General features: G+C 28.6%; 1 protein-coding gene across 2 annotated transcripts in view; it reads left to right on the top strand.

Annotated features, from left to right (window-relative positions):
* Positions 1-515: 515 nt before the first annotated feature.
* LOC122859592 (ADP-ribosylation factor-like protein 3) overlaps positions 516-13,689 on the top strand; it is a 34,158-nt gene continuing 20,984 nt past the window's right edge. The window contains exons 1-5 of one of the 2 annotated variants that reach the window (XM_044163280.1): positions 518-815; positions 5,208-5,336; positions 5,434-5,565; positions 9,460-9,696; positions 9,782-10,511. In XM_044163280.1, coding sequence (XP_044019215.1) covers positions 813-815; positions 5,208-5,336; positions 5,434-5,565; positions 9,460-9,696; positions 9,782-9,838 — 558 coding nt within the window. In that variant the 5' untranslated portion in view covers positions 518-812 and the 3' untranslated portion in view covers positions 9,839-10,511. Of the gene's footprint in view, positions 816-5,207; positions 5,337-5,433; positions 5,566-9,459; positions 9,697-9,781; positions 10,512-13,689 lie in introns of those variants that run through there. The other variant, XM_044163281.1, reaches the window with a different exon arrangement.

The raw sequence follows: 13,689 nt of genomic DNA, 5'->3' as shown, positions 1-13,689 counted from the left end.
CTCTCAACGAATTTGGAGAGGCAAGCACGAGCCTTGGCGAGTGTTTCCCCTCCAAATGAGTTGTAAGCGGGCTCTCTGATTGGGCACATGTAACGAACCATATTTTATGTTACTAGGGACAGTGGTAATAATGTGTGAATTTCTAAAAAGCGCACTACCCCTCTTGCGCTTTGGAAATTCACACATCATTTCCACTGCCCTTGTAACATAAATTACGTTTCACAAACGTGTATGTCGTATTCATACCACATTTCTATTTTCTTATCCGCCAAGGTTTATAAATATTAGTGGTTTAGGATATAATGCAACTTAAATCACTTACGAAAATTGATAATAATTAAAAATATTTAAAAGTCTTATGCTAAGAAATATAAGAACTTGCATTTATATTGATTTAAATAAATGAACTTTAGATGCTCACAATTGAGCCTTAAAATTCATGTAGAGATTTTGGGAACGCCCCCACAACTGCCTTGACTACACTTGACTACGAAGTGAACAACATGAACATATATATATTATATTTTATTTTCAGAAAGACTTCAGATTCTTTATTATTCACGTGCTAGTGTGATTGATCCCGACGAATTAAGTCATCGTTAAGTTAAGTTCGCGTACTCAGACGAAATATAACTTTCAGCTGTACAAATAAAATAATATTTAAAAATCTTGGCTATCTACAATATCAATACCCTAATATACTCAAAGTGACATATAACCCTCTGCACGAATAAGTTTACGTTTACTGAAGGATAAACTGTTCGAAAAAAAGATTTTTTCTAACGAAACGCTATAAGTAAATTGAAAACAAAATGGTAAAGCATATATTTCAGTGAGAGGTCAGTTTTTTTTTTTGAAATAAATCATTGATGTTTTTTAGGGCTGTATGTGAGCCACAAGACAAGACAAATTTTAGATAACAAGAAAGCTTGTTGTATTTTGAAAAAGAAAATTAGTGCTATCAGTGCCCGAAATTCATTAATTTATATTCTAATTTCCGAAATAAGTATGTGTGTGTACATATAAAGGTTACCGGCTAAAGAAAAATTGTATGACGTATGGTGACACCAAGATATTTTGAAAATGTAGAAAAATTTAAAGTTGCTTACAAATAATTAAATCGTCAGTAAATTTTTTTTTTTTTCGCTCATTTTTCAGATAAAATAAATATCTATAATCTTAATTTTTTTCAATCTTTTCTGACGTCGTTTTTTTGAGATAATGATTGTCAAAGTTTTATACGCGAGGACTAAGTTGAAATACCGTACATTTTTATTTTTAGCGAGTTCGTTTTTCACTAAAAAATCTTCGAATTAAATTTCTCTTATTAAATTGTAGTGCGTGACAAGACGAATACGATAAAAAAATTTAAATTGAAATTTTTCCGACGTTGATTTTTAAAGATATTCAATGATGAATTTTAAAATTTTCGTCTTCCTCGCAACGAGGGGACATGAGAGATTTGTGGTCCGTCAACATTGCTCCCTCCTCCTTGCTCACTTTTTACTTGCCGAGCGGGGTGTTAGACATTGGCGTGACATACACAATCATGCGCTGTAGTTCTGGTATTATCATATTTAAAAAATACAGTGTCTCACGATATCTATTTTGCTTGCTGGAATAGTGCTGGTGCTTATCTGTTTATACACGCACTGCGATTCTTATGGCAAAAGCATAACAGAATTTTCAAAGAAGGGCCACAAAATAAATGTAGCGGTATACGGGTCCTTTGTGAGCAACCTTAATCATTGAGATGCATATGTGGCGTTCTTAGCCAAACCACGGGGTTCGCGGCCTGACCCTCTGCGATTTCGGTCATTTTTTGATATGTTGTAGATTTTGGCCTAAAAAAGAACTCGTATTTTTTTTTTTTTTTTTATCTTCAATTTTTGAGGGCGCCACCGTCGAATTTCATGATATCTTAAAAAGCGCCATTTTTTTTTGCTGAATTTTTTATCACAGATTTAAGGACGCAAAACAAGTATTTTAAGCCCTTCACTAAAGTGGGCACTCAATGGGAAATAGTTTTTTTCGATTTGTGAAAATTTTTTTTCCAGAATTTTTTTTTTATCCTTTTTTTAGAATCAAATAAAAAAGAAGAAAACGAAATTTACTCTTATGAAATTTTTAATTTCTTCTTAGTTTTCCAGAAAAATCATATAAAAGATCGAAAGTTGAAAAAAAAATTTTAAAAACTCATTTAAAATCACCATTAATTACGAATGATTAATTTTAACACAAAAACCATCTATATTTTTCAAGAAATTATTCATTTCAATTCAACAAATTTTCAAACGAAGATAAAAATTATCATATATTCTTTATTAAGCACCTAAGAGCATTTACTTACATAAATTACTCAATTTTTAGTAATATTTATTCAATTTCAAATAATTTCTATTGATTTGAATAAATATTCGAATATTCGTCTTCTTCATCAAGTAAATTATATAATATTTTTCCTAAAGAAAGTAATAGAAATAAATATTTTCTAAAAATTTTTTATGGAGGCTAGGGTCAGCCACAGTATTGTATTTTATAACAAAAAAAAAAAAACGTTCATAACTTACGAACTAATTGACCGAAGTCATCGTATTAGCCTTAAATCTGAAACAATTCAGTCAGTCTATGAATTTAGAGATTGATATATATTGTTGGTTAATACAAAGTTCTCAAAGAGATAGAATTGAGAAACTTTGATAGAATCTCAGGGTCAAGCGTTGCAAATTAATTTTCCGGCAGGAAGGCCTATTAAAATATTTCCAAACAATGCTGTCTTATCTTTTTTTCATATATTTCTGTATACTGTGGTTGTGAATACCCTGCTGTTTAAACACGGTTTCTGTTTTTTTTTTTTTTTTTTTTTCCTTGAAAAATTATTTTGTCAACAAATAAAAATCTGAAATGTTGCAGATATAGATGATTTTTAATTTTATTTCTAACGGTTTTTTGGAGGTCATTTTCTTGAATAAACTCGTCTGTCAATGTCTCATTTTTTTTTTTTTTTTTTTAACTTTTCGACATGAGTTATTGGGTTGTTTTACATTCAAGACTTCTTGGTATTAATTTTTAAACCATTCTAGATTTATATATTTTTTTTTAAATAGGCGAAGTGTTGTTTTTTTTTAATGAAATGGTTTTTTTTTTTTTCAAAAAAAGTGAAAAAAGTTAAAAAGAACCCTCCCTTTGAATTTATTTTATTTTATAATTTAAATTTATAATTTTTAATAAAATTTGTTAAATATTATGAAAAAATTAATGTCATATCGTCGATATGGACGATATATCGGATATATCGTCTTGACCATATCGTATCGTATCGAGTTTGACGGTACAATATGAAACCCCATATCGTATCGGATATCGTCACCTCCATATCGTATCGTATCGTCATATCGTCATATCGTGGCATCACTATCTGGACTGGGATCGAACTGCCTACCTAACTACCTACCTAAACTTAATTTCTAAAAGCGAGTGTATTACCCTTAAGCCATCGCGCGTGAACGTGAAGGATATAGTAAATTTTCATACTTATTAAAAAATACCTTCAATTCATACAAAAACGTTATTTTTATAGATAAATTTAATAAATAAATAAATTGAATGCACTGAATGAATATAAAAATTGAAAAAAAAATTTTTTTTTACTTAAGTATTAGACGAAAAATGATCTCGTGACTGTATTTCGTAGACAATAAAATTAATAAATTATCAAAACTGCTAAAAATGTCTAATTGCACACTCTTTTAGTTGTGCATCAATCAAGAATGCTTTAAATTAATAATATATCAATTTTATCGTCAATAAAATACAGTCACGATATCATTTTTCGTTTAATACTTAGTTAAAAAACAAAAAAAATTACTAATGAATTTTGTTTTTATTTTTTATTTAGATTTTTATTTTGAGATTCATATAATTTATTTATAATATTATGTGTTTTTTTGAATGTATTGATAAAGTCTTTCTTAATAAGGACTGAAATTTTCTAACCTCCATGCATGTTAAGTTGTACAAAAAAAAATTAAATTGAAAATCTTGCAATAACAGAAAATAATAATAGATTTTTCATTGTTAATCCAAAAAGTTTATTATTTTTATTTTTAATCATTAATTATATAATTTTTTTTGGCAACAAAAATTTTGAAGATTAAATTAGGTATTTATTAGCTAATAAATTTCTATTTTCTAGTATACATTTTATAGCTAATAATAATAGCTAGTTACAAGATTCAATCTAACAAAACTAGACGAATTTCTACTAGGGTTCATGTAAGAAATTTTATAATCAAAATCGATAAAAAAATTTATTAAAATTTATTTTTTCATTAGAGCGTTTTCCTGAAAAAAAATCATGTGAAAAAAAACATAAAAAAAAAATTTAGTAATGGCTGCATTCTCTTTGAAAATTGAAAATTTTCAAAACTCCGGTGGGAGGACGCGTTAACTCCGAAATTATAATTTTTATTTATTATTTAATAATGAATTGTAATATAATAATTTATTATATTACAATTATTCGTTATATTAAATTTATTTATAAAACTTTAACCTTAAACTTTCAAAAAACAGGATAAATAGAAAATAATAAATAAACCAAATTGATTCCTAGAATTGTTGAGTGCTACCATCTGCCATCTTAAAAAAAAAAAAATCTAATGGTAAAAATGAGTGGGTATTATGCTCTACAGCCACAAGTGCGCATGCGTACGGCAAAAAAAATGATGAAAAAAAAAATAACGATTGTTTAAATCTTCATTAATTGTTTAAATAATTAACTAAAAAAATCTCATATTATAGTCAAAAAATTTGTTAGAAAATAAACTCAATAATTACCCGAAAAATTTCAATTTTATCAGAGGCTCTAGAGCTCATCGAGATCTTTAATTTGAGCCTAATACGAATAATCTAGCTCAATTATTATGGAAGCTATGAGCGGTATTCATAAAACATATAGTGAAAACAAAACTATGGTGGGACGCTTCGCGTCTATCCCACCTCCGTAAAATAAAAACAGTTTTTTTTAGAAAGGAATACAATACTAGCGCAACTCTACAAAATATAACAGACTCAATAAACCACAATAAAAAAAAAAATGACCTTGAACTTATGAGAATAGGATAGTGAACTCAAAGTTAGAAAGCAGAGTGACCAAAAAATCTTTGTAACTATAAAAATCTTTACGTTATTCAACACAATTACAGGGGTTGTTGTCGATCCTTCGTAAATTGAAGTCACATGCGACAAAGGAATTAAGGCTCTTGCTTCTTGGTCTCGATAATGCTGGAAAAACTACAATTTTGAAGTCTCTTGCAAGCGAAGATATAACGCAAGTGAGTGTCCCATGTTCATTACATAATACTGATTAGTATAAAACTAATAAAAAAGTTAAATAATACATAAAACTAAATTTATTGAAATATTTTTTAGATCACACCAACTCAGGGATTCAACATTAAAAGCGTACAAAATGAAAACTTTAATTTGAATGTGTGGGATATTGGAGGTGCTAGAAAAATTCGCCCATATTGGCGAAATTATTTCGAAAATACAGATTTACTGGTAAGTACAGCATGCTGTTTAAGTATGTCGTTTTAACGTCTATACGGAAACGCTTATCTTTCCATGTTTTTTTCTTGAGACACAAAAAAAGTGCATGCACTGAGAGAAAGAATAGTAATAATTTCATTTGATTATCAAGTTTTACCAGACTCTAAAGTAAGCTCTAAGAAAAAAAATGGATTTTTTGTTCAATTTCATCTGATCAAACGTGAAATGAAACGTTTTTAACGTCAATTTTATAAGATTGCTCTCTTGGTCCGTCAAGCGTGATCATCGAGTCTTACTAACTCTTTATTTCTCTAGTGTGCCAACGAGATATAACTCGTACATTGGGAAGTTATTAATTACTATCACGGAAAGATTTTTTTGTAAAATTTACCAAAGAAAATATTTATTTTTACATGGTCACCACGAGAGTTGGGATCGAAGCGCCAACAATGTAATTTGAAAGGGATAACTTGTTAATTTCTATGTATATATTAGAAATTTTACAGTGTACAATGTAAAAATAAAATTGAATTTTTTTACGAATGCTAAAAAAAAAAAAATAATAATAATAATAGTATTAAACTTGTATTTTTTTTTTTCTTGTTGAGAACTGTCTTGACCGGGATTCAAACCTGTGACTTTGTTGCCAAGTATTATTTCTTAGGAAATTAATGTTGCCAACAAATTATTTCTTAAGAAATTAATGTTACTTAGAACATAATTTTTTTGGCAATATTAATTCCTTAGCTACATCTTTTCCTTAGGTACTGCTTGTCCCTGGGATTTTTATTTATTTGATGATTAAAAAAAAGGAATTTTATTTTTAAGAAATTGAATTCTCCAAAAAAAAGCAGTAGCTAAGGAAAACATGTCGCTAAGGAATTAACGTTGCCAAAAAATTATTTTTTAAAGAATTAATATTGCTCAAAACATAGATTTTTGTGCAACATTAATTCCTTAGCTACCGCTTCTCCCTAGGATTTTTATTTATTCAATAAATAAAATATACATGTAATTTTATTTTCAAAAAATTAAATGTTCCAAAGAAAAGCGGTAGCTAAGGAAAAAAAGTAGCTAAGAAATAAATGTTGCCAAAAAAATTATTTTAAAGTTATTAATGTTGCTTAACACATAATTTTTTTGGCAACATTAATTCCTTAGCTACTGCTTTTCCTTGGACATTTTTATTTACCATTTTTCTATTTGTTAAATCAAGTAAAATACCAAGAAATATTAATAGATCTCTAATTAATTAATTAAGTTCTATTTTTTGTGTAGACATTATCCAATAGTCTTTGAATTTACATGGTAACATTGTAAAAATGCATATGTTATCATTGAATTAAAACTGAATAAGTTTCAAAAAAAAAAAAATCATATCGATTTAACTTTACATGGTGACACTGTAAAAATAAAAATGTTATTCATCGAACTTTATATAAACAAGTAAACATACAAAATTTACATGCACTGAAAAAACATTCCCGCTGCAGGCATGGTCTATTGTTCCGGTAATGGTAGACAGCTACAGTAGCAGGATGTCCATGTAAATTCACACTAAGCACCCGTATATTCTCGGTAAACTGTACTGCTGATTCAGCAGTACAAAGCACTGCTGTGGCAACTGAATGCGCACATCTGTATGCGCAGTCATATACGGTTTACGACTTTGACATTATTTATAGGTTAGGATTAAAATTTAGAATTTTTTAAATGTTCAATTAAACATTTCTTTTAATGTTAAATTTGAAAATTTTTTTTCACGTTAAGGTTGATTCTGGAAATCTGAAATCGCAACAAATTTTTTTTTTTTTTATCTTATGTTTAAATGAAATAATTATCTACATTGTCAATTTTTTTAAATTTTTTTTTGTGTGGTTTTTTTGAGATATTTACTGTCAAAGTTGACAACTTTAACACGCAAAGTATAGGCGGTACATCATATTTTTATTAATAACTTTTTCAAAACGCAACAGAAAACGTTAAATTTCTATCAGTTTGTAGTGCTAGAAAAGACAAATTTTTGATATAAATTTTTAGTATTTCGTCTGTTGCGTTTTAAAAATAAATAACTTTAAAATTCAAAAATTTCGCGAGAAACGCAGCACACAGACATGAACACAAGCATGGTTTCAGTGTACGACGTAAACTTTGTTTGCTAGTGTGTTGCCGCGCACACACATACTACTAAAGAACTTAGTTTTTTCATCAGTGGCGCCACAAAAAATTTTAGGACACGGGAATAAAAAATAGGTGCGTTCTTTCGTCAATTTTTTGTTGGCGCATCATGCCCGCGCATTTGCGCAAAAGTCGTAGAATCAAGTAAAATTTTTAAAGTATACATGTGTGCGTTACTCACACTTACAAACAATTAAAAACTTACGTGCTTTTTCAGCTTTTGCGCAAATGCGCGGTCATGATGCGTCAACAAAAAATTGACGAAAGAACGCACCTAATAGCGTTATTGATATACGGGCCCTTCGTGACATAAATATTGGTTCGGTGATGCGACTGGGAATCAACCTTAAAAATTAAATTTTTTACATTTTTAATTTACCGTGTAATATTATTTTTATGCTATCATTATAGTTAATGCAATTTCTTCGTTTATTCAATAAGTTAATTTATTATTATTACACGGTACACGACGCTTTGCGTCACCTACGTATTGGATTTGTCTACCGAAAATTAAAAAACGCTTTCATTTCTAAAGTAATTGTCAGAGACACTTCGTGTTAGAACCAAAAGCAGCGTATTTTCAATCTCTTTACTTTGTATATTTCCGATTTTTTCTCAAATAATTATTAAAGTTGCCGGAGCCAAAAATGTTAAAAACCTTTTTAAATCTTTAAAGCGTGATCGATTTGCACCGACTAATTAAAAGTTTCCTTTTATTTTGATTTTTCAATCGCCGCTATTTTGAAAACGATAACTTTAAAACTCACGGAGTTATTAGAATTCTAACAGAAAAATTTAATGTGGCTGTTATTTTCCCGATTTACATTGGAACCCAACAAAATCATGTTTTGTGGAGATTCGACGCGCAGTGTTGGCAGCCGTGCTTAGTTCGTCTCACTCACACAGATGAACATATGTTATGATAAAATTTCGTAGTGTTGTGATTAAACAATATGACATTTTATTTAAAAAAAAAAAATTACACTAACTAATAATTGCACATAACCCACCGGAGTATTGAAAATTTTTATTTTCGTTATATATAATTTTTTTTTTTCAATTCTATATTTAAATAAAATATATTTTTTTCATATTCTTTATTCATATTTTTTTATAATATACAAGATTTTAAAATCAATTCATATTCAATAATAATAGTAATATATAATTATATTTATTAATAATTAATATTAATAATATACATATATACATCATTTAATTTATCGAATGAGTCTTTACGTGTCATACAGCTATTCTTTGTACTGCTAATACGCCTGAACTCATCGACAGTAAAATGTTCGGCTGCAGCAGCAGTACAGCGCTTCGCAATCTACTCTACTGCTACGGCAGCAGGAACGTTTTTTCAGTGTGGTTTCTTGTAGAAATATAAGGGTCCTACGGATATAAATTGTTAATTACCTGCTAAAAATAAATACATTCAATAATATTATCGATACCATAGATTATTTACTACAATCAAGATAAATATTCCCAATGACCATGTCAATATTTCAATCTCTCAGAGATTCATTTTTGGGCACACGGTAAATAAATAAAGAAACTACTGTGAAAATTACAATATTGTATTTTTTACATTGTGCCAACGTAAATAAAACGAAAGTCTCTGTATTTTTTCAAAAAACTAAATAATAATTACCAGGCATCTCTTTTCAATCCCAACTGTCGTAGTTACCCTGTCAATTTCACAAAAAAATTCTCTTCGTGTAGATATACGTCGTTGATAGTGCAGATATTCAAAGGCTGGAAGAAACAGCACAAGAACTCTCTGAACTGTTAATAGAAGAAAAGTTACGCGGCATACCATTGTTAGTTTATGCAAATAAACAAGATCTGAGTCAATCAGTGATGGCTGCTGATATTGCGGATAGGTTACGTCTCCACAATATCAAGGATCGAGACTGGCAAATTCAATCTTGCGTTGCTACACAAGGAAAAGGGGTCAAGGTACTTCATTCTTAATTATATACTTCATTAGTTTATCTATTACGTAACAGAACTGAAAAAAAATCATTTCTGTTGTTTTATTCAGGAAGGACTCGAATGGGCTTGTAAAAGCATCGAAAGAAGTTATCGAAAACATCAATAACTGATATCATATATAGCGAGTTCCAATGCCATAAATCTTGATATACAACATGTGGCATTGTGAGACACTCACTAAATTTCTCAAGAACAACAACAATAATAACAACAACACTAACAACTAAAGTAGCTCGGGCGGACGTCGGAAATCGAGCTCGGATCGAAATCGAGAAACGCTCGATTCGACGTCGATCCAGAAGTCCCCTGACCAAATTCTGTAAGAAAGATTGACGGACAAGAAGTTCTTATTGACACAACTTTCATAGTAATTTGAATGAGGTTATAATATTCTTGATAATAGATGTAATTTATTTATTTATACTTGTTGTAAAAACAAGAGACTATAGTATTTTTATATAAATGATTTTGTTTATGAGACAATGTATTGTTGAAGTGTGTATAAATTATACAAAATACATGTAATTTATTCATTAAATAAATAAAAATACGAAGGACAAGCAATAGCTGAGGGAAAGATGAAGCTAGAGAATCAATGTAGCCAAAAAAATTAAGTGGTAAGCAACATTAATTCCTTAGCTACATCTTTTCCTTGGCTACTGCTTTTCCTCGGACATTTTCATTTAAAAAAAAATAAATTACATGTATTACCAAGGACCAGGGGCTCGATTCTCAAACTCATTTTTCGTGACAACTCACCGGTGAGCGCGTTGACCCGTGAGCGGCCGTTGCTCGCTGTGACAGCAGCTCACGAGTGAACGCGCTCACCGGTGAGTTGTCACGAAAAATGAGTTTGAGAATCGAGCCCCAGCAGTAGCTAAAAAGAAGATGTGGCTAAGAAATTAATGTAGCCAAAAAAATTATGTGATAAGCCACATTTATTCCTTAGCTTCATCTTTTTCTTAGCTACCGCTTGTCTTTGGTATTTTAATCTAAATTTATTTATAATAATAATAATAATAATATATAATAATAGTAGTATATAATAATCATATATAATATTATATAATAATATATAATAATAATGATAATATTCTATAATGGTACATGTGAGTAATAATAATAAATTACACCTATTATCAATAATATTATAACTTCTTTTAAACTATGAAATTTCGCTTAATGAGAACCCCTTGTCTCTTAATCTTCCTCACAGAATTATGGCAGGGCGTCCTTTAGATCGACGTCAAATCGAGCAATTTCGGCGTAACGGTTCGACGTCGATGCGAGCACGATTTTCGACATCCGGTGGACGTTGACTGTCGGAAATCGACTCAGATTTCTACCTGGGATCATGCATAATTATACGCGATATACGCGTACAAGTTCTTAATAAAGCCGCACGCAATAAGATCACTCCCTCTAATCCAGGCTCGAAAGTTCCCCCACCTCTGCACCCGTATTCAGAGGATGTTCTCATTAGGGCGTTTTTTTTCCGATGGTGGCGTTTGTGAAGCCTTTCTATATGAAATCTATATAAAAAAAATTTTGTCAAGCGCCATCAGCGGAAAAAAAAGCCCTAATGAGAACAATTTTGCCCCGTGAATACGGGTGCTGAACCATACGTCAAGCTCAAACAATTTTAAACTCACGTTCCCAATATGACCATTCATGAAAGAGGTGAGAAATAAAAATTAGAAGAAGAAATCATATGTATAAAGATAAATTTATTTATTATCAATTTATTTATTAACATGAATCAATTATTATGTATTTATTCTATTATTATTGAGATTGATAATTAATTATGTATCCCCAGCAGAACTCCCAACAACAGTTTGATAGCTACTTCACGGAGAGAATTTTTATTTTTTTTTACGAAAAAAACATAGCAAATTTTACAATGGCCCATAGCTGAGCTGTGCCATCTATTTGTTTCATATGATATTTTCATATGGGTCATAGCAAAATATCGTGATGGCGTGGCTATTTTTTTTGTGTACCATAGTAATTTTCCGTATGGTCAAACGCAAAATTTATTTTGTTTATTAAAAATATTACAAAAAATTTTCTTTTTTAATTCAATATTGATAATTTATTTATTTGTTTTTTTTTTTTTTTTTTTAATTTTACAACTTGATCAAGGATTGAACCCGGAACCTTCTGATTGGAAACCCTACGCGTTATCCGCAACAATGATTACGAAAACTAACATTTGTTTGTTTTACATTAAGAATTTAAAAATTAGCAAAGACACGCCTGCGCAGTCGGCTAAAAAGTGGGGGCAGTTGACATTTTTCAGTCCGTCAGTGTTTTTGCTATGGCCCATTGTAATTTTAACGATGTTGCTTTGTATTTATCAGTGACATCTATAGGATTTCTAAGAAAACTAAATTTTTACTATGGTTACTATGGCACATCGTAAATTTTCAGAGGATTTTTTTAATTTTGTCCACAGCAACAACGTAAAATTTTATAAATAACAAAGCAAAAAAAAAAAACATATTTTGCTATGGTGGAATGTAATTTTTAGGCTAGATTATTTTAACTTATAAATTTGGCCTCGGTAAAAATTTTTTTATGCGTTGTAATTTTATATTTGAACATAGCAAAAAAAAAAACATTATATAAATTGCTATGGTACATTTTAATTTTTCAAAGCAAAAATTGTTTTTTTTTTGTTAACATGATAGTAAATATTTTAATAGTCAGAAGATAGACCCTCAATGATATGGCGCCATAGCAAAATTTGCTAAAAGTTTTTCTCCATGTTGTACACTGAAAAAAAAATTTGTACTCACCGAAAAAATATTTCATTGATATGGTAAAATATTTTTATGCTCCGCAAATATTTCAAAAGAAAAAATTATTGTTGTAATTCATAGATAAAATTATTTAATTCGATCAATTATTTGATTGATTGAGAAAAAATAAATCTTTATGCATGAAAAAATTATTTAAATGTTAAGAAAAAATAATTTTTTCAGTGACAAAAATGTTATTTGAAAATGACCAAATATTTTCCTACATATAAAAATTAATGTTTTCCAATCATTTTAATTTTTATTTCCAAACAAAAAAATAAGTTTTTAAAATCACACAATATTTTGTCGGTTTATAAAATTTTAGTTTTTCAATTATATCGATTTTTTTTTAAACTAAAAAATATGTTTTTATAATCACACAATATTTTGTCCGTTTATAAAAATTTTAGTTGTTTGATTATATTAATTTTTTTTCTGAACGAAAAAATATTTATGTAATATCTCAAAATATTTTTTCAAATTATAAAAAGCACAGTTTACCAATTATCTTAATTTTTTTTTTTACAAAAACGTATTCTTTTGAAATGACCAAACATTTTTTCAATTAGTAAAAAATTTTAGTTTTTGCATCATATTATATTTTCTTAATACAAAAAATTCTTTTTCAGGACCGCACAGAATTTTTTCAGTTTATAAAAATTTTAGTTTCTCAATTATATTAATTTTTTTTAACATAGGAATATTTTTTTAAGATCACAAAATATTTATTGTAATTATAAAAGTCACATTTTATTAATTATCTCAATTTATTATTAAAACGAAAAAATATTTTTGCATAATCGAAAAATATTTTTTCAACTTATAAAAATCACTGTTTTTTTTTCATTTTAATTCATTTTTCTCGAAACCCAAAATATTTTTTCAACGCTTAAAAATTAACGTTCTTGAATAAGTTTAAATTTTTTTCGAACAGAAGAATATTTTTCTAAAGTCACATTATATTTTTTTAAACTATAAATGACCATTTCTAAATCGTTTGATTTTTTTTTTTGTAACAAAAACGTATTCCTCTAAAATGACTAACAATTTTTTCAATTCGGAACGATTCCAGTTTTTCAATTGCATAAAACGTTTGTAAAACGAAAAATCTTTTTTCTGAAGTCACAAAATATTTTTCCAATCTATAAAAATT

Source organism: Aphidius gifuensis, linkage group LG6 (assembly GCF_014905175.1).
Source record: "Aphidius gifuensis isolate YNYX2018 linkage group LG6, ASM1490517v1, whole genome shotgun sequence".
Taxonomy (NCBI): Eukaryota; Metazoa; Arthropoda; class Insecta; order Hymenoptera; family Braconidae; genus Aphidius; species Aphidius gifuensis.
The sequence above is the reverse complement of the archived record's forward strand: the minus strand, read 5'-3'. Positions and strand labels throughout refer to the sequence as shown.